The following is a 27,832-nucleotide window of genomic DNA, read 5'->3' as shown; positions in this document are numbered from 1 at the left end:
GTGTTGTGGACAAGAGCAATGTCACTTAGGAAGAAGTATTGGGTTGCATTTTCTCATAGTACATCAAAATACATCCTTTAAAAGACCAACTCTCTGGGTTCCAGCGTTACTTTGACCCAGGGTCATTAGGCAGTCCATTTGTGGAAAGAGGGAGTAGAATATTAGGATTTTTATAAGCAGTGTCTCTAAACTCAGACAGAACAAAAAGACCAACTCTTTGGGTTCCTGCGTTAGCAAAGTATTACTTTGATCCAGGGTCATTAGGTAGTCCATCTGTGGAAAGAGGGAGTAGAATATTAGGATATATATAAGCAGATGTCTCTACACTCAGACAGGAACACATAAGTCATCCAAACAAATAATTAAATTCTTTCCCTCAAGATCACAATGTTAAGTCACTGCCATGCCAGTATGTTAATTAATTACAAGGCCACTTGTTCATATGAGTTCCAATGTCCTCATATATGGCCTGATCATCAAAGGGTTAGCTAAAACCTCACTTCATCACTTCTGACTAGTCAAATTTTATAGGGTAATGCTGACATTAGTTCTTTTATACATATGTTTATTTAAATTCTTTTGGATAATAAAATGTGTTGTACATGTTTATTCACTTTTCGTGGGTTTTTACAATGTAATGTATACAACATAAAACTGATATCTACAACGTAATTAAGGCTAAAATATATACAGTATATGAATAGTAAATTTTTTCAACATCTCCATACAAGGACAATACATACATATGTTAAATATACAGTACTGTACATGCAAAAATAATACTACAACTTGAGGAATACATGAAAAACATTATATATAACTGTCATCTCATTACAAAATTTCCTTCTAAAACACTTTGACAATTCGAATGATGTGTTACTTACTTGTAACTCGTAAAAGTACAAACTCCTGTTTTGCTACAATAATCATTGGAACAGCCCCAAAATTCTACTATGACCAAATGTACATAACTCACTTGACAACAGCATGTTGGGATATTGTTTACTCTGTAAGTGAGGTCTCCTTATGTAACGTATTTTCATAGCACTGTACAGGCAACTTTATTCAAATATATTTTGAAGATAAGCAACCTTACAAATAACTTCTGGTCAAAGCAGACCAGTGATTATATTGACTGATTGATTATGAAATTTAGGTCTTGAAGACCAAGCGCCGGGACCCATCAGGATTATTCAGCGCTGTAATGAAGGTTACAATAAGTCTCTTATCCAGAATCACCGGGAACAAGACATTTCTGGATAACTGACCCTAGGCCTAAAGCATGGCCTAGTCTTGACAAAGTCATAATACGGATAGATATAAACTATAACATACAAAAATCACATCATACATTAAAAATGTTGATGATGCTACGGAAACAATATTTAGTAAAGAAAGGTAAATGTTAAACCCATTTCTGACAAATTACTAAACTGGCTGTAATATTACTATTGCCTTTGGAATCCTGTATGTCTTAAAGGCAGGTGTGGCCAATGTATGGGAGTCACCAAAAATAGCATTCTATATATATAAAATGTACTCAATATATAAAAGTAAAAACTAGTAAATGAAAAAGCTAAACGTTTTATACTGCTGATTCTTGAATCTCTATCATCAGTTACTGTAAACTATGCATAGCTTAGGTTAGCCTGGAACAATTCATCATGGGAAACTGCATCTACACTATGAAAGTAACATGGGATGTTGCTGAATGGAGAGTACAACAAACCAACTGATTTGGGTACTGACTGTTAAAACAAAATAGTTAAATGTTTCATTCACTAGAAGTCTTGACATTTCACTACAGTAGGTTATGCTATCCTAAATAGTCTAAGGATAAACATCAAATGCAAAAATAAGGTGGCCAACATATCAAATGAACAATATAGGTGGTCAATGAAAATATAGTAGTAATATTTAGTAAATCAGTCTAAAATGTTTTACGCTGATACTTCTTGAATACTAGTTATTCGAGTTAAGTTTATAATGAGCAATTTATGAGAGCACTTGGAATACGATAACAGTCTCTCTGCCACACAACCAAACTAAAAAATACTCTGGTGGCGGTACGTTTCATAATACAGCAAATCCACTCATCTGCAATCCTGATTCTGAAGTTAAAATCAAGTCTCCACTCTACAAGACTCTTGGAAGAGAGCAGGGACTGAGATAAAAAAAGAAATAAAAATGTAACGAACCCACTGAACAAGTTGAGAGGTGAAGGGTTTCTTTGACACAATGTGTCACAGGTATCAACAACCTTTCCCCCCTCCCAAGCTGAAGGAGTAAAGTCTCCTATGAGAATGATTCATGGGTGGAATTTTGCTCAATATCATTTTACTTAGTGGACTAACAACATAAATGAGTAAAATCTTAACCCTTTCAGGGTGAACTTTTCTATTCATGTACTAAGCTAGTCATAAATTTCTGGCTACCAAACATATCTTGAGTTAAACATGAATTGTCCATTGTAAGAAAACACCTATTAATATGCTGTACATCTGGAATATGGCTTGAAAGAGGTTCTACATATAAACATTTACTGTAATGGATGCATAATACAATGAACTCATATGAGGGTATTTCTACCCATACATCTAAATATAATATTCTCAAACATTCCTTTTCATGAGACGTCCTCCAAAACTTGTTCACCCAGTTATTCCTGGTTTTCATGGGTTCAATGATGGGAAAATCTGCAGGCATCAAATAACTGGTCAACAGACTTTTTTTGGAAGTGCCCACAAGGGGTGAAAATGAATATCTTCAAATCCACAAGAAAATAAAATAGTGAAGCAATTTGTAAGTGCTCACTGCAGTAGGAAAATCGAGATCTTCTAATCTGAAAGTAAACAGAATATTGAAGCAATTGCCACAGAATTATAATACATTAAAACAAATGCAAAAAATACAGTATGAAAAGATGAAACCTATGGCATTTATTTGTCATGTTTTTCAACATGAAAACACATTTTCTGTAAGTTCCTCTCATGGTGACATGTCTCTGATACTGAACAAGTACACCATCTTATTCACCTGATTTATGGAACTCATACTGAAAGTAGGAAAATGAAGTTTTCATAATAAAATTAATATTGTAATACTTACCTGAACACCTGAATTAGCCCTGGTAACTGACCAGCCCGAACTATATCCCCATAATTTTACCCACAAAGTGGGTAATTAACTGTCAGTGTTACAAACGCTACATGAAAAATCTTGTCAAATGAGTTACCTGAGGTACTGTTGACAACATCGCTGCAAATACCGGCCGACAGAGGCCGTATTATGATCTCGCCTCTCGAGATCGACAGGTTCTAAACGAAACAAGCAATTGGGCTGTAATGACTGACGAGAGGTGACAAACAAAGGAGGGAGGAGCAGAACAAATACAAAAAAAGTTACCTTAATATTAGTTTATTACAAATTAGTTATATACATATTTACAGTCGAGTCAGGTTCAATTAAAATAAACACAAATGAATGATTCAGTAAAATATAAAAGTCCAGTAAACAAACTGAAAATAAATTAATAAATTAACAAACAACACTTGGGCAATAACCAGGCAGCATAAACATAACATGAACAGGCAACATAAATATAAAATCTAGCAGCACAAAACATAATACAAAAGCAGTATGATCAATAATACTCGAGCAGCATAATACATATCACACAAACGTTACATTTAAGAGAGTACAAAAATAATTCAAAACATTGAATCAAAAAGCAAGTCCAAATAAATTACATGAATTACAAAACTCATCAGGCAAGCTTAAATACGCAAAACAAACAGTACATAAATGGCCAAAAATTAGATAGGCTATCTTAAACAGTCAGCAAAGCAATATACATCACATGAAAAAATACAGTCAGCAAAGCAATAAACAATCACATGAAAAATACGAACAGCCGGAGTTACATAAACATCCACAGACGAAGCTGCAACACAGGAACACTGCAGGACAACAAAGACAGAGCCGATACGGCAACCATCTAGACCTCAAGCACAGTCCTCCAACTCCAGGCGCCCATGACAGAGTCGACACGACAACCATCATGGCCAAAAACAACCTCCGCTGCTCTGCTGACGTCCTCCTCCAATAACGTTGACCAAGACAGAGCCGACACGGCAACCTTCTCGTCCTCAAAAACTCGCCATTGCTCTGCTGCCGGGACCTGACTCGCAGGTAAGGATACCTGCTGCTGCTACCCCAACGGACTCTCTGCTGCCCTCAACCTGACTTGTTGCTGCTACGAACCTGACTTGTTGCTCTTACGAACCTGACTTGTTGCTGTTGCGAACCTGACTGACGAAGTCTGACGCCATCCAACAGACGTCAACTCGCCAGCAAGAAAAACAAAGAAAACAAAGGAGGCAACAATCCACCAAGGGAACAATCGGCAAACGATTGTTCCTAATACCTCCCCACCTAACAGAAAAAAAAATTTACAATAAAAATTTTTTTTTACAAACAAAATACTCTTCACCAATGCTGCCACACCCCCACCAGCCAAAACAGAACCAACCCTGGCCTAAGGTCGCCAATATTATGATCTCGCCTCTCGAGATCGACAGGTTCTAAACGAAACAAGCAATTGGGCTGTAATGACTGATGAGAGGTGACAAACAAAGGAGGGAGGAGCAGAACAAATACAAAAAAGTTACCTTAATATTAGTTTATTACAAATTAGTTATATAAATATTTACAGTCGAGTCAGGTTCAATTAAAATAAACACAAATGAATGATTCAGTAAAATATAAAAGTCCAGTAAACAAACTGAAAATAAATTAATAAATTAACAAACAACACTTGGGCAATAACCAGGCAGCATAAACATAACATGAACAGGCAACATAAATATAAAATCTAGCAGCACAAAACATAATACAAAAGCAGTACGATCAATAATACTCGAGCAGCATAATACATATCACACAAACGTTACATTTAAGAGAGTACAAAAATAATTCAAAACATTGAATCAAAAAGCAAGTCCAAATAAATTACATGAATTACAACACTCATAAGGCAAGCTTAAATACGCAAAACAAACAGTACATAAATGGCCAAAAATTAGATAGGCTATCTTAAACAGTCAGCAAAGCAATATACATCACATGAAAAAATACCATCAGCAAAGCAATAAACAATCACATGAAAAATACGAACAGCCGGAGTTACATAAACATCTACAGACGAAGCTGCAACACAGGAACACTGCAGGACAACAAAGACAGAGCCGATACGGCAACCATCTAGACCTCAAGCACAGTCCTCCAACTCCAGGCGCCCATGACAGAGTCGACACGACAACCATCATGGCCAAAAACAACCTCCGCTGCTCTGCTGACGAGACCTGCTGATGTCCTCCTCCAATAATGATGACCAAGACAGAGCCGACACGGCAACCATCTCGTCCTCAAAAACTCTCCATTGCTCTGCTAGCAGGACCTGACTCGCAGGTAAGGATACCTGCTGCTGCTACCCCAACGGACTCTCTGCTGCCCTCAACCTGACTCGTTGCTGCTACGAACCTGACTTGTTGCTGTTACGAACCTGAATGACGAAGTCTGACGCCATCCAACAGACGTCAACTCGCCAGCAAGAAAAACAAAGAAAACAAAGGAGGCAACAATCCACCAAGGGAACAATCGGTAAACGATTGTTCCTAACAGGCCGACATCCCCAACTGAGTCACTCACTATCAAAAATTGAAGTGGGGAGGAGGGTGGGAATCTTTTAAGTGTTCAAGTATTACAATATTAGTTTATGAAAACTTCGTATTGCAATACACTCCCTGAACACCTGAGTTAGCCTGATTAACAAAATTTTAATGGAGGTGGGATCAATCTAATTCAGCCCGACCTGCCAATGGAGAATAAGCAGGTAACTCATTATCAACCTACTATGTGTAAATGTATGTGTAAATGTATGTCACCATATCAAACAATGCTTTCGGTGAAGAGACATGCTGGAGGGAGACCCATCTACGTTGTGGCACGCCCCCTTTATACAACTGCAGAGATGGTAGCTCACTGATCTGCTCTGCATAAAGGTAAGGCCACACCGGACGCGGCAAGCGTTGAGGTAGAGGTACGACTTGGGCGGGAGAGCAGCGTCAAAGCGACACATGGCCACACCAGAAACGCCACCCTCCCACGCATCACTCCCAGCAGTCGAAGCTATCCTTCTGTGCAAGCATGTCATTATCACGTTTGGGCAGGAAATTGCTTTTAATCGAAAACCTAAGTGCTAAACTTGACGATAGACTGTACAAAAGAGTGTGGATTCACGATTTCAATAAGCAGAGAAGGGAAAGAAGTGAATTTTACAATTTATATTGCCAGTCTCGTTTATACGAAGACAAATTTTATGAATATTTACGTATGACCCAACGATCTTTTGATTCTTTGCTTGCAATACTAGAAGTCAGGCTCACAAAACAAACGACGAACTATAGGCAGCCCATCTCTCCCGAAGAGAGACTAGTAATAACTTTAAGGTAAGTGAAAAGAAATATGGGTTTGAAGATTTTATTATTACAAAACTACTGCAAATAAGGTTATTTCCTGAGAGAGAGATACTTAGAAAAAATAAAGGAATCTGAATTAATTGCAAATTATACAAAACTAAATTAATAATTGGCTGCATTGTGCTGAAATAAAACAATTACCAGCATTCAAAAAAAGTAGCTCAATGGTAAACCTTACATAAAAGAAAGTAACATAGGCCTACACAAGGAAAAGTCGTTTTGTTTATTCATTCATTGTTGATATTAATGAAACAAGTACAAAGTAGCACGAAAACTTCATAAACTGGTGATACTGTACTGAGAATTTGTATAGGTAACAAGTCTATGGGGGCTGAACAGGGCTTATTTGTGAGTGCAAAATAGTCGGCTCATGGACGTTTATGTAGGGATTGGGAGTCGACTGCATGGCACCGATGGTCACATTTGAGGGCCACTCATTCTGTTCTGCCTCTTCCATTTCTTTTAAGAAAAGATTTTGTATTTGTGATCTTATGCGGAGCTTCTTTGTAGTATTTAGTTTCTTCATGTAAGGTAGCAGACTTTTGAAGAACAGCAAATCTTCATTATCAGACTCTTCCTGATCCTTTCTTAAGAATTCTAACTTCTGTTTTTCAATTTCAATGAGTTGCTCATTTTTTCTTGCCACGTAATCTAGATTTGGTCTTCGCCGCTTATTAGACGACGAAGGTTTTGTTTGCCAACTAATATCTTGAGATGTTGACCCGTTGTCAAGGGAAAGAGATGGAGACGGTGGCCTAGAAGTATGTGACATGAACGACTGAGAAACATGACTTGCATCCGATTCAGTGTCATCACCAGCTACAGACTGGTCATCTTCAGTTACTTGGGTGTTTTCTCCTTGGCTCAAATTGGAGCTCCTAGATGCTGGCCGATAAATGTCTTTCAAAAATGACAACTGAGTGAAGTAGGGCCACGTACTATGAACCATTTCAGAAGCTCCATCACCAGATCTGGGGTTTTCCAATTTCTTAATTTCTTTTCTATAATAGTCTTTCAGGTTTTTCCATTTTCTTTTAGCAGAAATCTCTGAAAGGTACATTAAAAGATACATCAATAAACCAGAAAGTAACATAAGCCTATGCAAGTTTAAAAAAAAATATCAAGTAATAAGTTCATGATAAACATAATGATCAGCTAATATTAGCGATACGTTAATCATCATAAAAAAACAATAGCTTTACTTGTTTTTCTCTCCTTTTCAGGTTTCTCGCTACTGGTGAATCGTTTCGATCTTTGGCTTTGCGTTTTCGTCGTGGTAGAAGCACTATTTCAGGCATTGTAAAGGAAACTTGTAATATTATTTGGGAGGCTCTTAACAATGATTATTTACCATATCCAACTAAGGAAATTTGGCTTGCAACCGCAGAAAATTTTTACAAGAAATGGAATTTTCCCAACTGCATTGGAGCATTGGATGGGAAGCATATTGAAATAAAGTGTCCTGCCAGGAGTGGTTCGACATACTACAATTATAAAAAATTTTTCTCTATATCTCTGCAAGCACTGGCAGACGCTGATGGCAAACTTGTTGCAATTGACGTTGGTGGGGTTGGTAGGCAGAGTGACTCGGGACTTTTCAGATCATCTGATTTGTACAGACTTTTGGAGTCTGGACAACTTAATATCCCAGACCCATCTATACTTCCTGATACTGATGTGAAAGTTCCCTATGTCATTATAGCTGACGAAGGATACCCCTTGTTACCATACCTTATGAGGCCATTTCCTCAAAGGAACTTGGATGACCAAAGGAGAATATTTAATTACCGTCTATCAAGAGCCCGCAGAACTGTAGAATGTAGTTTTGGTGTACTAACAAATAAATGGAGGTTATTATCTAAGCAGATTGAGACAGATGTTACCACCGCAGTAATGATTGTTAAAGCAGTATGCATATTACACAATTATGTTATAGATAAGGAAGGGCCAAACTCAGGTTTCTCACATGCCACTGAAGAGATGATACAAAGCGCAGTAGCATGTACAAGACCCCAAGGCCGGCTACTAAACAGTGCTTTGAATATCAGGGAAGCCTTCTCGAATTATTTCACTGGAGTTGGAAGAGTTCCATGGCAAAATGATTTAGCCTTACCAGGCAATATAATTGCGGCAAATATGACATAAAGTTAATAAAAATTCATTGTTCATTATAATTTCAGAATTATTTAGTATTTGCATGAAATATATTGTTAAAACATATGAAAGTTTTTCATTTGAAATATCCCTACTTCATCTTTTAGATCTTGTCTGGTTATCTTTCCAGCTTCATGGATGGAAAAAATCCCCCCTCTGTCTTTCTATATATATATACTGTATATGGGCCTATATATATGCTATATAGAAATTATATAATATATATATATATATATATATATATATATATATATATATATATATATATATATATATATATATATATATATATATATATATATATATATATATATATATATATATATATATATATATATATATATATATATATATATATATATATATATATATATATATATATATATATATATATATATATATATATATATATATATATATATATATATATATATATATATATATATATATATATATATATATATATATATATATATATATATATATATATATATATATATATATATATATATATATATATATATATATATATATACACACACACACACGAAAAGGCACACGCACCATTTTAACTTACCATCAATAAGCAGTTGATTGCTTATATCTTCCCAATGCTTTTTTAACACAATGTTATTTTTGTGGAGTGGGTCACTGGGATCCCACAAAGCTCTCCTCCGAAACACCTCCCCAATTAATTCCTCTGTCGCCATTATGTCCAATCACGACCGACTGAATACGTGACACTTCGGCAACTGATGGAAAATGGCGTGGTCTTGGGTGAAGACGCCGGGAACCGCCGCGGTATTTTAAAACATGTTACATCGCTTGGCGGTTGCTGCAGAGGGTCGAGTCTTCCCGCTGGCCCGGTGTGGCCACTCACATAAGATACGTTACATTTCAAATCGCCGCAGGAACCTCTTCCCTGCAACCTCCACGCTCACCGCGTCTGGTGTGGCCTCACCTTAAGATATCTGTTTAGTCATACACTCACCATATCAATCAGTGGTTTCGGTGAAGAGACATGCTGGAGAGTACTTTCATCGTCAATCAGGTCAGTACTGTCTCAGTCCATCAACCTCCCATGTGGCTCTTCAGAACCTCTCATGTATGGAGGAGTACGATGAACCTCCCATGTGGCTATTCAGAACCTCTCATGTATGGAGGGGAATGAAGCAGTGTGCCGAGCCGCTGATCCTCCGGATAAGGCCCAACATTCGATGAGCAAAGCAGTATCTCTGCGCTGATGAAAGAGCCTAACCTCCTAGAGAACCCCCTTGGACTCTCGTAGGGATATTATCAAAGACTAAGATACTTTAAGACATTAAACCTTACTAAACCTAAGTTCATATGATTATACTATTACTGCTGCCTTAGATTCTAATGACTAAAAGGAATTCCTCTATCTGGTTAACCTAAGAACCTCCGCACTACCTCAGCTAAATGAACGCGCCCTAGATAATAGAGTTAGCCACTACACACAGACTAAGAGAATAACCCTCCAGTGAGGCGAACTGAACGTCTCTTAAGTAAAAGGAAGTAAACACTGAGATGGACTTCCAAGAAGCCACCTCCAGGATAGAAGACACTGGACAATTCCTTAGAATGGAAGATGAAGTGGCCATACTCCGAATACTGTGCGCTCGGGGTAATACAGAGCCTGAAGACGACGAAGAAGAACCCTGAGAAGCCTGGGAAATCATCTCACTCAGAAAGTAACTAATCGCATTCTTTAACAGTGGACGGGAAGGATTCCGCGGAGAGATGAGAAGTGTACGCGGACACGGACAGAGTTTCTCAACCTTTGACAAATAGACTTTTAATGCTTGCACCGGACATAAGGACATCTCCGCTGGATCGCCAGTAACGAACTCTTTCAGATACAGAACCCTAAACGAACGAGGTAGAGGGTTAACCTCCGACTCCGACTTCGCCACGAATTTTGGAAGAGACAAATAGATATCATTTCCTGCCTAGGAAGCCAGTCTAGAAACTGCCTGAAGCTCGCCCACCTTTCTAGCTGTAGTTAAAGCAGTAAGAAAAAACACCTTCTAATCAGTTGTCTTAACGTTAGAACTTCCGACAAATCCCATGGAGGAGTCCAAGTCGGTAAGACAGGACGTTTATAATCTTATATTAACATTAATAAATCATGGATGATCTTGCTACTAGAAATTTTTGGGAAGATGGAAACTACATGTACTGCTAAGCGTTGAGCGGTAGCCAGCAATAGCTGAATATGAAAGAACCTTGACTTTCCAAAGGAATAAAAGAAAATCAGCTATTTTAGCTATGAAAGGTCTAGAGATGGAATGACCTTCCTCAGGACACCAGCTTCTATACATTGTCCTGCTGACCTGGTAAAGCTTATGGGTTGACTTTCTCCAGATGAAAGAAAGCTGTCTAGACACAGCTTTAGAGAGTCTAGTCTGCCTAGCTGCTTGCTCAGCAGTCGCCTAGCAACCAGGTTCAGCATGTGAGGGTCTGGATGACAATGGTGAAAATGTGGTTGTCTGAGAAGATCTTCCGCACGGGAAGGAACATCGGAACTTCCATAAGGAGCTTAGGAGTTCCGGAAACCAAGGGCGTAGGGCCAGCAAGGAGCAATTAGAATCACAGACGTCTTGACACTCTCCCGCAATTTCCTGATTACCTTATGAATGAGACCAAATGGAGGAGAGCATACACCTGCATGTGATTTCAATTTTGTAACATCGCAACCGTGCCTATCGACATGGGGTCCACCACTGGTGAGAAATAAACCGGAGGACGATGGTTTAATCTCGTCGCGAAAAAGTCCACAAATGCTGGCCTCTTCCGGAGAACCTGACATACTACTTCCTGAGCCAAAGTCCACTCTCCCCCTCAATACCTGACAAGAGCGACTTAACGAGTCGGCCAGCACGTTGAGACTCCCCGATACAAGTTGGGGAAGAAGAGACACTTTCCGTACTTCGCACCTTTTCGGGACTCTATGTGTTATAGTACTGAGTTCTGTTGATCTTGATCCCTGCCGAGCTCTTCAGATACGACACAGAGTTACGTTGTTGCAAAACAGAGCCACTAATCTGTTGCAATCTAGGACTGAAAAACACCTGAGGGCTTCCTTTACAGCCCAGAGTTCCCGAAGATCTACTGACTCCTCTCGTTCCCGATCCCTCCAGAGGCCCGAAGCCTGGGTTTCCTCCAAGGTTGTTTCCCACCCTTGATCTGAGGCATCTGAGTACAGATGAATGTCGGGAAGAGGGGAGTCGATAGACCTTCCAGGTGTCAGATGCACTTCTGAACACCACAGAAGATCCAACAGGCAAGAATCAGTCCAGACTATAACTACGTTTCCGTTGCAGAAGTCCCAGAGATTCCTGAGACATACCTGAAGAGAAACGCCTCCAAAGACGAGACCCTGGAATTAAAAGATAGAAAAGACATTCTCCCTAAGAGGCTTCTCCAAGCTGGTACCGGCTGCTCCCTGTTGGAAAGGAACACCTCTACTAGCTGAAGGATCGACTGGATCCTCTCCGGGGTTGGGAAAAAAACTTCAAAGGAAGAGAGAGTATCCTCAACCCTGAAAGGTTATAGATTATGGTGGAACCAGGCAACTCTTGGCAAAGATCAGACAAATTCATAGTATCTTGCATAGATTCAATAAGAAGTCCCTCACCCTTACTAGCTCCTCTAAAGGAGGCAAGGATCAGCCAAGGGCTAGATACTTCGACATTCTGTGTCCTCAACGATGCATAGCTGCCGACACCAGAGACATGAGTTAGTAGCCACAAAGTTTGTCATACTGGCCACATCACCTGAACCCTGAGCAGCCACACGAATCATATAGCCTGCTGTGACGCTACTGCTGACGACGACGACACAAAATTGACCATGGAGGAGTGTTACGGTCTCACTACCTCAAGATCAACAGGTTCTAGACAAAACAATCAACTGGGCTGTAATGACTAACGAGAGGTGACAAACAAAGGAGGAAGGAGCAAAACAAAACCAAAAAGTAACCTTAATACTAATTTATTATTTACAAAATTTACAAGTGAGTCAGTCAGGTCCAGGAGAGAAAAACTTACAATGATCGAAAATAAACAAATAACAGACGCAGCAAGATCAAATTTACGTAATTAAATTTTACATAAATCCATAAACAAAACAGAAGCAGCAACATACAAAAAAATAGGCAGCATAATAAATACATGAGCAAACCAATAGAAAATCAAACAGCATAATCAGTAAAACAAACACTGCAGGACAACTACGACGGAGCCAACATGACAACCGTCTAGTCCTCAGGAGCAATTCTCCAACACTGGATGCCCATGACAGAGTCGAGACGACAACCATCACATCCAAAAATGCTCTCCGCTGCTCTGCTACTGAGACTTGCCACTGCCCTGGACCTGACTGATGAAGTCTGACACCATCCAACAGACGTCAACTCACCAGCAAGAAAAAAAAAAAACACAAATAAAGGAGGCAACAAGGGAACAATCAGCCAACGATTGTTCTCACACCTCCCTACCTAACAGAAAAAAAAAATTTCAAGTTTTTTTTTTTTACAACCACAAAAATACAACCCCCCATGCTGCCACACCCCCGCCAGCCAAAACAGAACCAACCCAGACCTAAGGTCTCACTATCTCGAGATCAACAGGTTCTAGGCAAAACAAGCAATTGGGCCGTAATGACTAATGAGAGGTGACAAACAAAGGAGGAAGGAGCAAAACAAAACCAAAAAGTAACCTTAATATTAATTTATTATTTACAAAATTTACAAGTGAGTCAGTCAGGTCCAGGAGAGAAAAACTTACAATGATCGAAAATAAACAAATAACAGACGCAGCAAGATCAAATTTACGTAATTAAATTTTACATAAATCCATAAACAAAACAGAAGCAGCAACATACAAAAAAATAGGCAGCATAATAAATACATGAGCAAACCAATAGAAAATCAAACAGCATAATCAGTAAAACAAACACTGCAGGACAACTACGACGGAGCCAACATGACAACCGTCTAGTCCTCAGGAGCAATTCTCCAACACTGGATGCCCATGACAGAGTCGAGACGACAACCATCACATCCAAAAATGCTCTCCGCTGCTCTGCTACTGAGACTTGCCACTGCCCTGGACCTGACTGATGAAGTCTGACACCATCCAACAGACGTCAACTCACCAGCAAGAAAAAAAAAAAACACAAATAAAGGAGGCAACAAGGGAACAATCAGCCAACGATTGTTCTCACACCTCCCTACCTAACAGAAAAAAAAAATTTCAAGTTTTTTTTTTTTTTACAACCACAAAAATACAACCCCCCATGCTGCCACACCCCCGCCAGCCAAAACAGAACCAACCCAGACCTAAGGTCTCACTATCTCGAGATCAACAGGTTCTAGGCAAAACAAGCAATTGGGCCGTAATGACTAACGAGAGGTGACAAACAAAGGAGGAAGGAGCAAAACAAACCAAAAAGTAACCTTAATATTAATTTATTATTTACAAAATTTACAAGTAAGTCAGGTCCAGGAGAGAAAACTTAAAATGATCGAAAATAAACAAATAACAGAGGCAGCAAGGTAAAATTTGCATAATTAAATTTTACATAAATTCATAAACAAAACAGGAGCAGCAACATACAAAAAAAATAGGCAGCATAATAAATACATCAGCAAACCAATAGAAAATCAAACATCATAATCAGTAAAACAAACACTGCAGGACAACTACGACGGAGCCGACACAACAACCGTCTAGTCCTCAGGAACAATTCTCCAACACTGGACACCCATGACAGAGTCGAGACGACAACCATCACGTCCAAAAATCCTCACCGCTGCTCTGCTGCTGAGACTTGCCACTACCCTGGACCTGACTGACGAAGTCTGACTCCATCCAACAGACATCAACTCACCAACAAGAAAGGAAAACACAAATAAAGGAGGCAACAAGGGAACAATTGGCCAACGATTGTTCTCACAAGGAGACATCCTCCTCTCTAAAAAGACTGTTGGAAAACACAAAAGACGCCCTCAACGGAACCCTCTTATGTGTGTCTGGACAGTGAGGCGGAAGATGATTTAAAATGAAGTCCCTTCTCTTCTTGCCAAAGAACGTTGTACAGCCAGCCGAAATGTTAGCCTGGTATGCCAACCATATCGAAACCGAAGTGATGCGGATGTCAAACAGAACAGGATCGGAGGGAATATTTCCATCTTGTTTGAGAAACCTCATCAACCCAGACAACATCCACATAGAGTGGGACAAGGCCTAAGGCTGGCCGTGAAAAGTGTCCTCCAAAACACAAGCCTCACGAGATGTAACCGCTACCAAACGATTTAATGAAGGAACCCGAGGGAGAAGAGCCTCAACAGATTTGTTGACAGGAACTCAGACACCGGCACAAGGGTTACCAGCTACCCTATAGAACCCCTTCCAATTAGGAAGCAAGGTTGAATCCTCTCTACCCGACCCGATAAGAGAGTCTGCCTCCCTCAAAGCCTGCTCGACTCGGCCAAACCAGGCCAGTTTACTTGATGTTTGGGAGACTACAGGTTTAGTTGCATACGATTCAAACACTGCTTGGTTTGGTTGTGTAGGTTCCTCAGGAGCCTGGACTGCAGAGAGAGAGAATGGATAAAGTCCACCATCCGCTTATACTCGCTTTCATTCGCTGGAGAAAAACCTATATATGATACCAGCTCCTCTTCTTCGAAAGAGCATTCTCTGTCAGACTGGTCCGACCAAACTGGGACAGAAAAAGAGACAGACTGACCACCTGCAAGAGCTGCACCCGATAACCCGGAACTTGCTACACCTGGATGTGCGAGACCAACATACCTGACCCCATCATACCCGAGCCAACCATAACCCGGTTGCGCAAACCCTGTACCAACTAAAGCCGATGACAAAACTCAAATTAGTCGCACTCGACTGCGCAATCCCGCAACACCCAGCAATGATGACGTAACACCTGGAACGACCACACCTGGAACAACCACACCTGGGTGACAAACACCCACCCCTGCGAGTGGAGAGGCCACAACACCCAATCCACCCAACGCCAGATGAACCAACGCGGCACCAGGACGGGTATCCAGAGCTGAAGTCGCATTGATTAAGGGAGAGGGAACTCCCTGATGACCCGGACCCAAAGCCGAACCCACAGTGAACACCTTAGAAGGAGGAACAGAAAGAGCCGCAGGAAGAGTTGAGAAAGAAGTAGAAGGAGAGAAAAAGAAAGAAGCCACACTCAGAACACCTACTGCCGACATTGGACAGGTGGAGAACATACCAACTGGTCTGGTACTCAAAGGTGTTTCTCGTAACAAGCTACGAGCTGCGGAACCAATGGGGACCGAAGAAGGAAAATTACCCGCTACTCTAGTGAAAGGAGAGGCTGAGGACACCATCGGTACTGATACACTCAACGATGGTGCAGAAGAAACACCAAATGCTGTAGCATTCGCAAGAACCACGGTGGACACATTGTTTTTAAACACAGTAAAGGATGAAAATACGGAGTTGTGGAAGACTCCGCAACCGCTTGTCAAGCACCTAGACCAGAAGCCTGAGAAAACTACAAGACCCGTGTAAAGAGCTAAAGAAAACCGCCCTGCCAAAGGTACACCTTACCTCAACCCCGAAGAGAGAGAGGGAGCCGTCGAAACTACAACATAACAGGGTTGAACCAATGGAAATTCTTTGCTCTGCTGAGTTAATGGCAAAGAAAACAGGATGAGCGAGAGAAGACTCCGAAGAGCTCTCCGAAGAGTGACCAGATAAAGAAGATTCTGTGAAGACATTGGAAGAAGGCTTTGAAGAAAGCAGGGAAAAAAGTTAAGCTCAGAAGCAGCAGAAGAAGCCATGGTTTTTAGAGAAAGAAACTAGACCAACTCTCCTCCCCCCTGATAATCTTGACAGACATCATTAGCAAACTCAGGAAAATACTTCAAGATGTGATTGTGAATATTGGAAATCCCAAATTTGAAAACATTGCCTAACTAGTAATCTACTGTATAACCCTGTGACAAACCCAACGATTCTGCATTATACTGAGCCAAATTGAAAACCTGATCTCCAGAATTACCACCACCTCAAGACGAACCAAACTCATCCACCGAAGGAAAAGGAACCTTCGAAGACGAAGGAGCATTCTCCAACACTTCAGAACCCGACAAACCCGAAACCACATCCGAACGATGAACCACGGACTTAGAAACCTTCCACTTCTCTTCCTGAACACTTCCTAACCTATTTTCCCTACCAAAAGTTCGCCTGATGCGGGACACACCCACAAAGCAAGGCGAACAACAATTGGGGATATCGGAGACTCGGCCTCTGTCGGCTGGTATTTGCAGCGGCATTGTCAACAGTACCTCAGGTAACTAATTTGACAAGATTTTTCCTATGGCGTTGGTAACGCTGACAGTTAATTACCCACTTTGTGGGTAAAATTATGGGGATATAGTTCGGGCTGGTCAGTGACCAGGGCTAATTCAGGTGTACAGGGAGTGTAGTGCAATATTTTTACTACTTCATCAGAAGTAATACCCATCTTTAACTATTTCTTAACTGCTTAATCTTACTTAACTGTCCAATTGCAATCATGCTATTGAGGATTTGCCTATCACCAGTGAACAACTAAAATGCATATTTAATTGCAAATGAGACCTAACAGCTTCACAGTTCAGGGCTGCACCATAGTATAGGAGAGCTAGGAAAATTTCAGGAGCTTTAAAAATTTGGAATGACACTTTAAAAAAGACAAAATTATCCTAAAAGTCTTATAACCATCATTGCCTCCTGCTCCTAGCATCCTCTGTTTGTTCTTGGGCAAATGTATGTTTCTAATAAACTACAAACAGGAACACATTGACATAAAAGATTTTGGTCATTTTATATTTCCTTGGTCATTCCAATAATGCTACAAATTTTCTATACACACAAGCACAGTGCACACACATATTTATATATATATATATATATATATATATATATATATATATATATATATATATATATATATATATATATATATATATATATATATATAAATATATATATATATATATATATATATATATATATATATATATATATATATATATATATATATATATATATATATATATATATATATATATATATATATATATATTGTTTTATCTATTTTTTTTTAGAATTTTCAATTCTTTTCATATTACTGTATTGAATAGTAAACATTGTACCAAAAAATTGTGCCAATGAAAAAACATCATGAAAGACAAATGAAGAATCTGAGATGGGTGAGCTTCACAAATATGACAAACATTAAAGGTTTGTGCATAACTTGAGAGAGAGAGAGAGAGAGAGAGAGAGAGAGAGAGAGAGAGAGAGAGAGAGAGAGAGAGAGAGAGAGAGAGAGAGAGAGAGAGATTGAAAATTCCTTCTGAATCTTGATCAATGACTTATCACAGACTTTCTTATTAAGGATAAATCCCTTCAGCCTAAAACAGGCAAGTCAGGTAAAATGATGCTAACATCTGCATGTATAATTATGGGAGTGAATATCATATGCCAGAAGTGCACAAGTTCCCAAGACCAATGTAGTTGAACATAAGTCTTATAGGATGGATCACACCAGCAGTCTAGATAACTCCAATAACAGTATTATACCACATACAGCAGAAAACAAATATAAACTGGTTCCTAAGTAACAATGTAGATAATGTTTATAAAAGAAATGAGATGTCACTGAAAAGCATCTAAAGATTAGGACTTAAGGCACCACCATATGGACAAATAAGTTTTGCAATGAATGTACACACCACGGAGATATATTGCATATAACTGTCTTCAAGACCCTCCAGGGGACATGTATCTATCATAATTTTATCATTCTCTAAATGTCACATATAAAAATTACTTTCAAACACATATTAACACTTACATTAACAAAAAAATCCAAAAGCTTAAAAAGCAATAGAACAAAAATTATAAAAATAAATAACTTCGGTTCCAAAAAATAAACCTCTAATACCTGAAATGATGACTGCAAGGTAACTACCAGAAAGACCTGCCAGAGGGCACTCCCTGCAAAAATGATCAAATGATTTTAATCAAATGAATTTATGGCAATTCCTGACACTAAAATGTATACATCCTACAATAACTCCGAATGTTGATGTAGGAACTACCCCAGAACAAGAAACAGGCAGTGAATTTATAAAACATGCATGAACATGTAAAAATACACAAAAATAGGGGAATCTATAAATATTAAACATTGCAGTATCACTTATCAAAGCAACAAATAGCATTAATCTGCATCTATAAGAGGGACCTGGCAGTCAATCAGGTATGGAGCAGATGTGGGAGCAGAAGGTCTGAGAAGACTAGTAGGCAGGTAGGTATTGATTATCACAGAAAATGCCTCAAAGTAGGCCTGGTTCAGAGAGGAATTCAGACAGGACGTGCACAAGACAGCATCATGTAGAAAGAGGAAGGCTTCATTTCACATCTCTAACCCCATAAGGCAGGGGTTGGCAACCCCTGGCCAGTAGGCCACATACATGAGGGATTTCGGTCCAGCCCACCAAATGAACAACTGAACACTAACTATCTAACAGTTGTTACTTAGTATAAGGAGTTATGCAATCCTTACAGTACATTTGATATCATGGGCCTCCTTAGACACTGCACAGCTGTCTGGCCCGCTCTCTCCAAAAGGTTGCTGGACCCCTGCCACAAGGGTTCATCTTGATGAAAAATTCTTAATCTGAATTTGCTTCCAAAAATGGGATCAAAATACCGTTCTGTTTAGTGATATACCATACAAGCACTAGCACAACCTGTAGCATTCACACAAGTGGCACTACATGCTGGAGTACTTGGGCAAGTTTCTACATTACAAACAGATCACAAAAAGACAAACATTGAGCTGAGAATAATGTCTGCGATCCACCGAAGTTCCTTCTAGGAGAGAAAGGCTAAAGAATTCTTTCAATTTTAGAGTAACTTGGTCTTTTGCATGCTTCTTGGTGTAAGGCTTCGTAACATAATAGATTTGTACTTTGTATGGATTCCCCCATCATAATTACTTCAGATGAGGACTGAAAGGTGATTTACATACATATAACATTTGATTATTGCATACACAAAATACTTCTAAACTTACTCAATTATTCTATTCTTTGGCTTTTGTTTCTACAACCTCCATCTGGAATATAACATCCATGTAAGCTTGTCCACCACAACTTCACCCTAAGTTACCTGGCAAAGCGCTGAAGAACAAATTGAGGTAAGGACCTGAAATGGTAATATTATTAAAGCATTTGGTACTTTGCAACTCTTCAGAGGACATTTCAGTTTTCACAAAAAATCATGTTTGGAAGTCTTGCTCATACTTAGCATAACATTTAAGAGCAGGATAAGAGACAGGGGATGGAATACAATGCAAAAAAAAACTTTTTTGAAGATACAAAATTGAATACAAATATAGGCATCAAAATACCATACAAAAATTTCTTGATTATTTTGTCAGCCTCATTTTTCTTCCCTAATAATTATAAAAAACTTAAGTAATCTGACAATAATCATACATGTATTTGCTGATACTGAAACTACCCTTGGTGTAGGACGTAAAACGATCAATGATTATTTTTCTACCTGCAACACTAATTGCCTTCTGGTGGAACTAGCAATAAGGATAATATTTCAGTGGCATTTTATACTTCATGAACAATTTGTAGTTACAAGTTACCTTGTGTAATACAGTACTCAATTTCAAGGCAGTTCTGTGTTATCTGTCATTAATTGAACATAAAACCACAAAAACAAAACAAATTCCTATGCTGATCTACAAACTGTTTGAATCTCTTATCTCTTTTCTCCTGTGGACTGTATTGACATCTCTTATCAAATGAAATTAGAGGAACAACAAAAGTAATGCAAACTTACTCGTACTTTTGTATACAATTAAAATCAACTCTGCACTTAGAGTATGGCATGTCTAGCCAAGTTTATTAACTATGGGATCAGTTTAAAGGATTATGAAAAGGATGAAACTTAGAGATCCTCAGTCTTCATCAATTACAAAGTTTTGTTTTGTCCATTCTTATGGTGTAGTTTAACTTGAAGTGTGGGCTAGGTTAAATCATTTATACCAATGCAGAATTATATATACACACACACGTCATTCTGGTCAGGAAATGGCACCCTAAGATAGGTTAGGTGGTAGAACTATATAGTAGCTCCACGGCAGCGACTGCCTTCTAACTTAACTCTTTCTACAGTTTTTTGGTTGCTAATTATGAATTTACCTTTAATTTTTGGCACTCAAGTGTAATTAACCTACAATTAACCCCTTTAGTCCATCCAACATGGGGTTTCCATACACGATCTTCACAAGATGGAGCACGGGTACGTCTGTTTCGAATGGTTCATATCCCGCCCGGCAAGTGCAATAACTTGTTAACGTTTGGGTACCCAACCCCCCCGGGCCAGTACTAAACACGGCGAAGGGACATTCCACTTGGCTGACAACAAACAGATGCACCGCCAGTATCAGAACCCCTAAAAGTGTAGAAAAAACCAGTTGAAAAGGTCAAAACTGGCACGGAGCTAATATATAGAATTACCAGTTAGGTTAAAGGACAGTTAGGTTAGGATGCATCCCTGTTGAAATATGTGTCATCTGGTTTTAAGAAGGCTACGCCATGGGAATAGGCCTAACATATTCAACTCCTCTACACTCTCACCAAATCACCAATCCTATCCTGTTGCACCTAATGGTGCAAAGATTCAGGAACCCCTAAGACCTCCAAAAACAGATATTGCTAAAGCCTGAAATGGATGTAAAGCTCTGTTTATGATTAGGGTGGCAAACTAGCCAATAAAATTTGAAGCAGCCTCCAAGACCAAGTCAAGATTCATTGACAGCAAACATCTGTCTAGGGAGCAAAACCTCAAGAATTGGTCACCAAGTATTGGTTAGGCCACTATTTTCTCCAGGGGACAAGACTTCACATCTCTTATTTCAGTGAGATTCAGTAAGCAGAAATGACTCGAAATAAACCCAATGCGTAAAGCTATACAGCCTAATAATTCAGAAATACAAATGCGACCAGAGTAGGCTACGGCTGTCTTTCTGGGTAGGCTAGGCATACATTAAACTACCCAACAGATAATAACTCTTAGGCTATTATGTAATTTTATTCAACGAATTGCCTTAAAAACATTTATATGCAAGGTACAGTGGTTTGACAATGAAGACATCTTAAATCATATAAAAATATCACAGGTTCCTGAACTTCAACATTTTGGACATCCAATCTTGGCAGTAAGGACAAAAGACCCCAAAAGCAGGTTTGAAGTTATTATGTTAAAGAAAAACCACTTAATAATGACTTACAGGCATTTAAACGACCATCACTTCAAAACATTGATTTTGGGTTTGATATTTGTCCGTGGGTAAACATTTCCCAACGATGTGGGTTATAAAGTGGGAGCCTGCAGGGTGTTGTGACTGTGTTTGTATGTGCGTGTGTGTATGTGTGTCTATGGAAAAACTATTGTGAATATATTTTTGATCCATTTATAAAATTATATTTTTAATAATATAATTTCAAACTGAACATTGTTTTTTTTTCATAACAAAAATTGACTAATTCTTCCATCGTTTGACAGTAATGAGTAGGGTTATTAAGAGTTTTACTATCAGCGTTCTGGCAATACATAAATTGTCGGCTGCAGTTCCCGAGAGAGAAGCAGTCAGCTTTAAAATATGACTATACAGCGTTTCGCCATTGCTAAAATATTAACGATACTGAAACAAATCTAATATAGATGAATATTAAACCGAGTGTGATACTCATGAACTCCTTAATTACAATTAAAATCCATAATCCCCGATGAACATTTTCGGGTTGCTATTTGCTTGGCGAGAAAATTCCCACTATTATTCATCTATTAACCATCAACGCATGTATCGTTGTCATTAGACACCAACAGACATCTGTAATCTTATTATTATAGATTAAAATGATTGGCTTTATCGTCTTTATGGCTTCAGATGATTATTAATAAATAATCATAACACTACAATATGAAGGCAAGATATTGCTGGCTAAATTTATTAATTGCGTTCTCTCATAATTAAGTTACCAGTTACTCTTTTTAAGTTATTTATATGCAGACTATCTCTTGCAAAATATACACAACTTTGTCAGTTATGAACTTAGAATGGTGTTGGTGACTCACGATGGAATGGTAATTTACTTAACATGCTTTCTTTTAAGATAGTAAAGAGGACTACTCCAAATCTAATTAAGTCTTGAATTTGTCCTGGACTGTTCCAAGCGTCGATATACAGTATACTATTCCAAATGCCTGTCCTTGCTAGAGTTACTTTGCCAAACCTACTGTCGTTAACATAAGTCAATAATCATTGAGAAATAAGAACCCTTCGGTATTCCGGTAAATATATTCAGAATTAGTAATTAAATCCATCCTAATGAATTTATTCAGGCACGGAGAGTATGGAGAGTGAAATTATTCTGATAAATCTATCATAAGTATAGCTTAGTTTTACCAGACCACTGAGCTGATTAACAGCTCTCCTAAGGCTGGCCCGAAGGATCAGGCTTATTTTACGTGGCTAAGAAACAATTGGTTACTTAGCAACGGGACCTACAGCTTATTGTGGAACCCGAACCACATTATAAATTCCCCTAATTCATTAGCTGGCCGAATAAATCTATCATAACTTACGTCACCCCCAAAAACTTCATACAATCGTACGTGAATGACAGTAAGGAACAGAGAAAAATGATGGCAGGTTATTTTTTAATAAGAACGCATTATAATTCAATATCAATAAGTGAAAATAAGTATACCTGTATCTACAGCATTGCAAGCTTAATAGATATATATAAATATGGCAATATTGACAATTATAGCACCAGAATTCTTTACATATAAATATTCTTTCATTTCATAGAGAATTATCACAGAATTGCATAAATATTTATAAATATTATTTATAAATACTATAAATAGTATTTATGAATATTATTTATAAATACTACAAATAGTAATTATAAATATTTATAAATACTATTTATAAAAATATCACATGGTACAAATATAGGAGGTTTTTAAGTAACAAAATGTGCAAAAAAATGCACTGAATCTTAAATAACATCAGTAAGTTATAATATCTATGCTCATGATGAGTAACTTTTTTGTACAAATACTAGACCGCAAGACACGAAATTCAAATTTATTTTCATTGACAAGTATTTACATGTATAAATATGTGATGCATATAACCATGTGCCTGAGAACGCCCTTTCCTCGTGCAATAAAAACCGACACATTTTTATCAATATTGCACACAAAAAATCTATCACCTTAAATGTGTAACTGGCTGCTACCAAAAAATTCTACTGCTATTTTCGAGGCTTGGCTAAATATCTTTGAAGATTCAAAATCCTAATTACAATATAGTCATACTGCAGTAATTCTGTAACAAATATGTTTCTGTAGAGATTACATCAATAAGTTAATTCAAGTTAAAGCTTACCCTATCATTTGATTTCATTCACACATGTTAAATAACAAATGTATTTTTCTATAATAAACAAACATATTTTCAAAAAATTCATAAAATCCTATTGAGAGATTTTACATAAATTTCACTAGATTATTGGATATAGTAATCGTGTGAATCAAATATATAACGTAATTTTCTATAGTAAATAGATATATTTTCAAAAATTCATAAAATGCAAATGAGATTTTGCATAAATTTCACCTGTTTGTTAGATATAATAATCTTGTGAATCAAATATATATATATATATATATATATATATATATATATATATATATATATATATATGTGTGTGTGTGTGTGTGTGTGTGTGTCTGTGTGTGTGTATTTTACAGAAAATACAAAAATTACTATTTTTAGGATACAGGTTATTTCAGTCATGCTTTACATATCGACAGTGAATCATAATTTAAGAAACATTAGTAATCTATAATGCCCGAAACCTGGCAGATATCACCACCGATTGCTTATTAATTGTAAGTAATCAATTTATAAATATATTATGGATTAATTTTGACACACATATAATAAATTAATATATATATGTATATATACATATATATAAAGGATTTATTTATATAATATATCTAATTTCCGACTCAAATAACCTCATAAACCTTAAAAATATATAATTAGTAATTAGAATTAGATAATATTTCTAGCACATGTTAAACATCATTTAACCTCTCTAAGCAATGATAATCCTACATATCTAAGATGCATTTGACAAAAGATGTGTCAGTTAACAACAACTGAATGAAAAGATTTTCGCAAGATTCATTGTAAAAACTATCATGTCTCCATGTTACATACACATAACTTAGGCATAAGGTTTCCCCTGTTGTGTACCAAATGCACCATCCACGAATCAGTTGCTTCTCAGACAGGTGTTCAATTTTAGCAGGAGACTCAGATTTACATTTCCGGGAATTTGGGGTTATGAGAAAGGCTTCTTCGCCGAGAGAACTCAAGAGAAGTGAAAAATCATCATCGCGTTCTTGAAATATGTTGCCATAATCTTCTTCCTTAGTAGGCCCACTGGCGTTAGGCTTGTTACAACTCTCGACACAGTTCTTCAAGGGCTTTCAAAGTTTCCGGCAGAGGTGTGTTAAGACCTTCATCCACTAGGTCTTGTCTGCGAACAGAAAGAATGACAGTTTATACTCAAGAGTGAAATATTAATTCAGAGTGAATCATTCGGAGAGCGGGTTCCTTTAGGGGAATTTATCCTAATCGGGTTAATTTAATTTAAATGTTATTCACTTCAACTAATACAAATAAAAACATAAATGGTAATGTAAAGAGGAAAATATTACAAATTAAAAACTTACCTCCTTATGGCCGAGTTCATGGAGCAGTCTTTTTGTTCTGTCCCTTTCGCGTCGACGGGCAATATCCTAGAAGGGCCGCCTTCACTGAAGGATGAGGGATGAGTTCGTTGATCAGATCCAAGAGACGAGAAAGAAGAAGAGTAATTCAAGGAAGACTTGGAGGGGAAACTATTGGTACAGACGGAGGGAATCGCTGGTAGGGAAGAATGGTCTGACTTGAAAAATGCCACGTCGAAAAATTCGTCTAAAACTGAGAGGTCCGAAAGTGAGAGGGAGGGTTGTGATTTTGTGGGCTCAGTTGTAACAAAAGATGCAGTCGATGGTGGGACGGAGGAGGGGGAGGAGGAGGAAGAGGTGGAGGAGGAGGAAGATGAAGAGGAAGAGGAAGAGGAGGAAGAGGAAGAGGAAGAGGAGGAGGAGGAAGAGGAGGAGGAGGAGGAGGGGGAGGAGGAGGAGAAGGAGGGGGTGGAGGGGGAAACTAGAAGAGGCGAAATCTGAACAGAGTCAGGGGAAAGAAATGACATTTGGCGAATCGGGTCAAAAGAGAGAGATGAGGGAAGAGCGGGAGTGGGTGATGAAGGAACAGCTATTTCAGATGAGGAGGAGGTAAAAGACGGGGACGATGAGGAAGATGAAATGGGATCAGGGCAGGAGGGAGGAACGTGGGTGACGTTGTCGAAAGAGGGAAAAATATGACGAGACGAGAGAATCATTGGTGTGGTGGAAGACGCCATGGAGGATGGCGTAGGCAAAGGATAGTCAGGATTACCTGAGGGGGCGTTTTCATGATGAATAACTTCCATAGGAGAGACAGCAGAAAGAGACGAGGGATGTATGGATGATGATGAGGATGACGAGGAGGAAGTAGGATTTAGTGACGAGGAGGATACATCACAGGGGACATTAAATGCGCCGGAAATTGAGGGGCCAAAGGACATAGGTCTTGAGTCAACGGGCTGGGGAGATGAACACGGTGCCGCTGAAGTACAAGAAGGGTAATGACCTTGAGAAAAATCCAAATGAGATGGAACATAAACAAAAGATGGAATAAGGATACCGCAGGGGGATACTTGGGCTGTCTGAAGGGGGGGATTGGGCGCCCAAGCAGACGCATCAGGCTGCAGAGGCACTGAGCAGGAGGTGGATGGGACAGAAGCGGAATGCGAGGAAGGGTCCGAAGCTGACGCTGAAGGCGACAAGCCGTATCTCCTGAATCTTCCCGATCTGTAGGTCTCCGGGGCAGCGCAGAATAGCCTACTCGTGAGTAGGTGATCGCCGATTCGCTTCCTCAGGCGATCAACTGTGAGACTCCTCACGTAAGGATGTGGACTCTCCTTCACAGCCAGTAAGACCTCATTCAGAGACAAGTATCCTGAAACAAATATCATTGAAATAAATAGTGATATCTATGCACAACCAGCCATCATTCATATCACTACATATTAAAACAAATTGCCCTACTGTCAATGACAATATGCTATTTTCCCGTGATAACAGGTTCATGGCAAATACTGCTTTCAGAGTTTGACCATAGTAGTAACTAATGATGTGAGATGAGTGATTTTTAAAGTCAAAATACGTGATATTTTATGTGAAACACGAGGTTATCACAAGATATATTCTTATTTTTCAGCTTATAATAATAGTAGTACTATGATTAATAATAATACAGGTAGTAGTCAAAACTGTTTTTAAAATCCGGGGTATTTTGCACAGATAATAATAATAATAATAATAATAATAATAATAATAATAATAATAATAATGAAGAAGAAGAAGAAGAAGAAGAAGAAGAAGAAGAAGAAGAAGAAGAAGAAGAAGAAGAAGAAGAAGAAGTAGAAATCTATGATGATAAAACTAACAATAAAATACCAACGTAGAACCATACCTGTGGTTGAAGCCGCAATGGCTTGGTATATGAGATTCCCAAGAGGAGATCTTCTTGAAGGACGCGTCTTCTGCTTTGGAGGCCTTAGAGGAGCTGGAAAGTAAAGAGGAGTATTTGGGTGATCGAGGAAGGAAGACGAGAACAGATACTATCTCCACACTGCATTTCAGGAAACGTGAAGGAGTGATCGAGAAGTTAAAATAGGTTCCCTTAAATTAAATTAATTTCATTTTTGGCAGCTCCATTTAAATATTCTACTTTGTAACATTGTAATACAGCTCATACTTCATATAAGACATGTAATCTACAGGGATTATTTAGTCCTG

The 27,832-nt window shown here is 38.4% G+C and overlaps 2 protein-coding genes and 1 long non-coding RNA gene across 3 annotated transcripts; 1 reads left to right on the top strand and 2 right to left on the bottom strand.

Moving 5' to 3' along the window:
• Positions 1–551: 551 nt before the first annotated feature.
• On the bottom strand, positions 552–22,253 carry LOC136839154 (uncharacterized). The gene is made up of 3 exons (XR_010853221.1): positions 22,086–22,253; positions 19,851–19,981; positions 552–2,842 (listed from the first exon to the last, which is right to left on the bottom strand). It is a non-coding gene; the product is annotated as an uncharacterized lncRNA (long non-coding RNA).
• LOC136839153 (uncharacterized) lies at positions 6,327–9,654 on the bottom strand. The gene is made up of 2 exons (XM_067104834.1): positions 9,271–9,654; positions 6,327–7,586 (listed from the first exon to the last, which is right to left on the bottom strand). Exons 1-2 carry the CDS (start codon positions 9,401–9,403, stop codon positions 6,862–6,864), a joined length of 858 nt encoding a protein of 285 aa, XP_066960935.1. The 5' UTR covers positions 9,404–9,654; the 3' UTR covers positions 6,327–6,861.
• Positions 22,254–26,452: 4,199 nt separating the features above from the next.
• Positions 26,453–27,498, top strand: LOC136839712 (putative uncharacterized protein DDB_G0292438). The gene is made up of 2 exons (XM_067106065.1): positions 26,453–26,591; positions 27,335–27,498. The coding sequence occupies exons 1-2, from the start codon at positions 26,453–26,455 to the stop codon at positions 27,496–27,498; spliced, it is 303 nt and encodes a 100-aa protein (XP_066962166.1).
• Positions 27,499–27,832: the final 334 nt, after the last annotated feature.

This window comes from Macrobrachium rosenbergii, chromosome 6 (genome assembly GCF_040412425.1).
Source record: "Macrobrachium rosenbergii isolate ZJJX-2024 chromosome 6, ASM4041242v1, whole genome shotgun sequence".
In the NCBI taxonomy this organism is placed as follows: Eukaryota; Metazoa; Arthropoda; class Malacostraca; order Decapoda; family Palaemonidae; genus Macrobrachium; species Macrobrachium rosenbergii.
This window is presented reverse-complemented; position numbering and strand designations above follow the sequence as displayed.

Coding starts and splice junctions, on each gene's coding strand:
- LOC136839153 (XM_067104834.1), bottom strand. CDS start 9,403: ATGGCGACAGAGGAATTAATTGGGGAGGTGTTTCGGAGGAGAGCTTTG. Junction 7,587..9,270: donor CAATCAACTGCTTATTGATG/GTAAGTTAAAAT, acceptor TGTACCTTTCAG/AGATTTCTGCTAAAAGAAAA.
- LOC136839712 (XM_067106065.1), top strand. CDS start 26,453: ATGGATGATGATGAGGATGACGAGGAGGAAGTAGGATTTAGTGACGAG. Junction 26,592..27,334: donor GGGCTGGGGAGATGAACACG/GTGCCGCTGAAG, acceptor TATTTTGCACAG/ATAATAATAATAATAATAAT.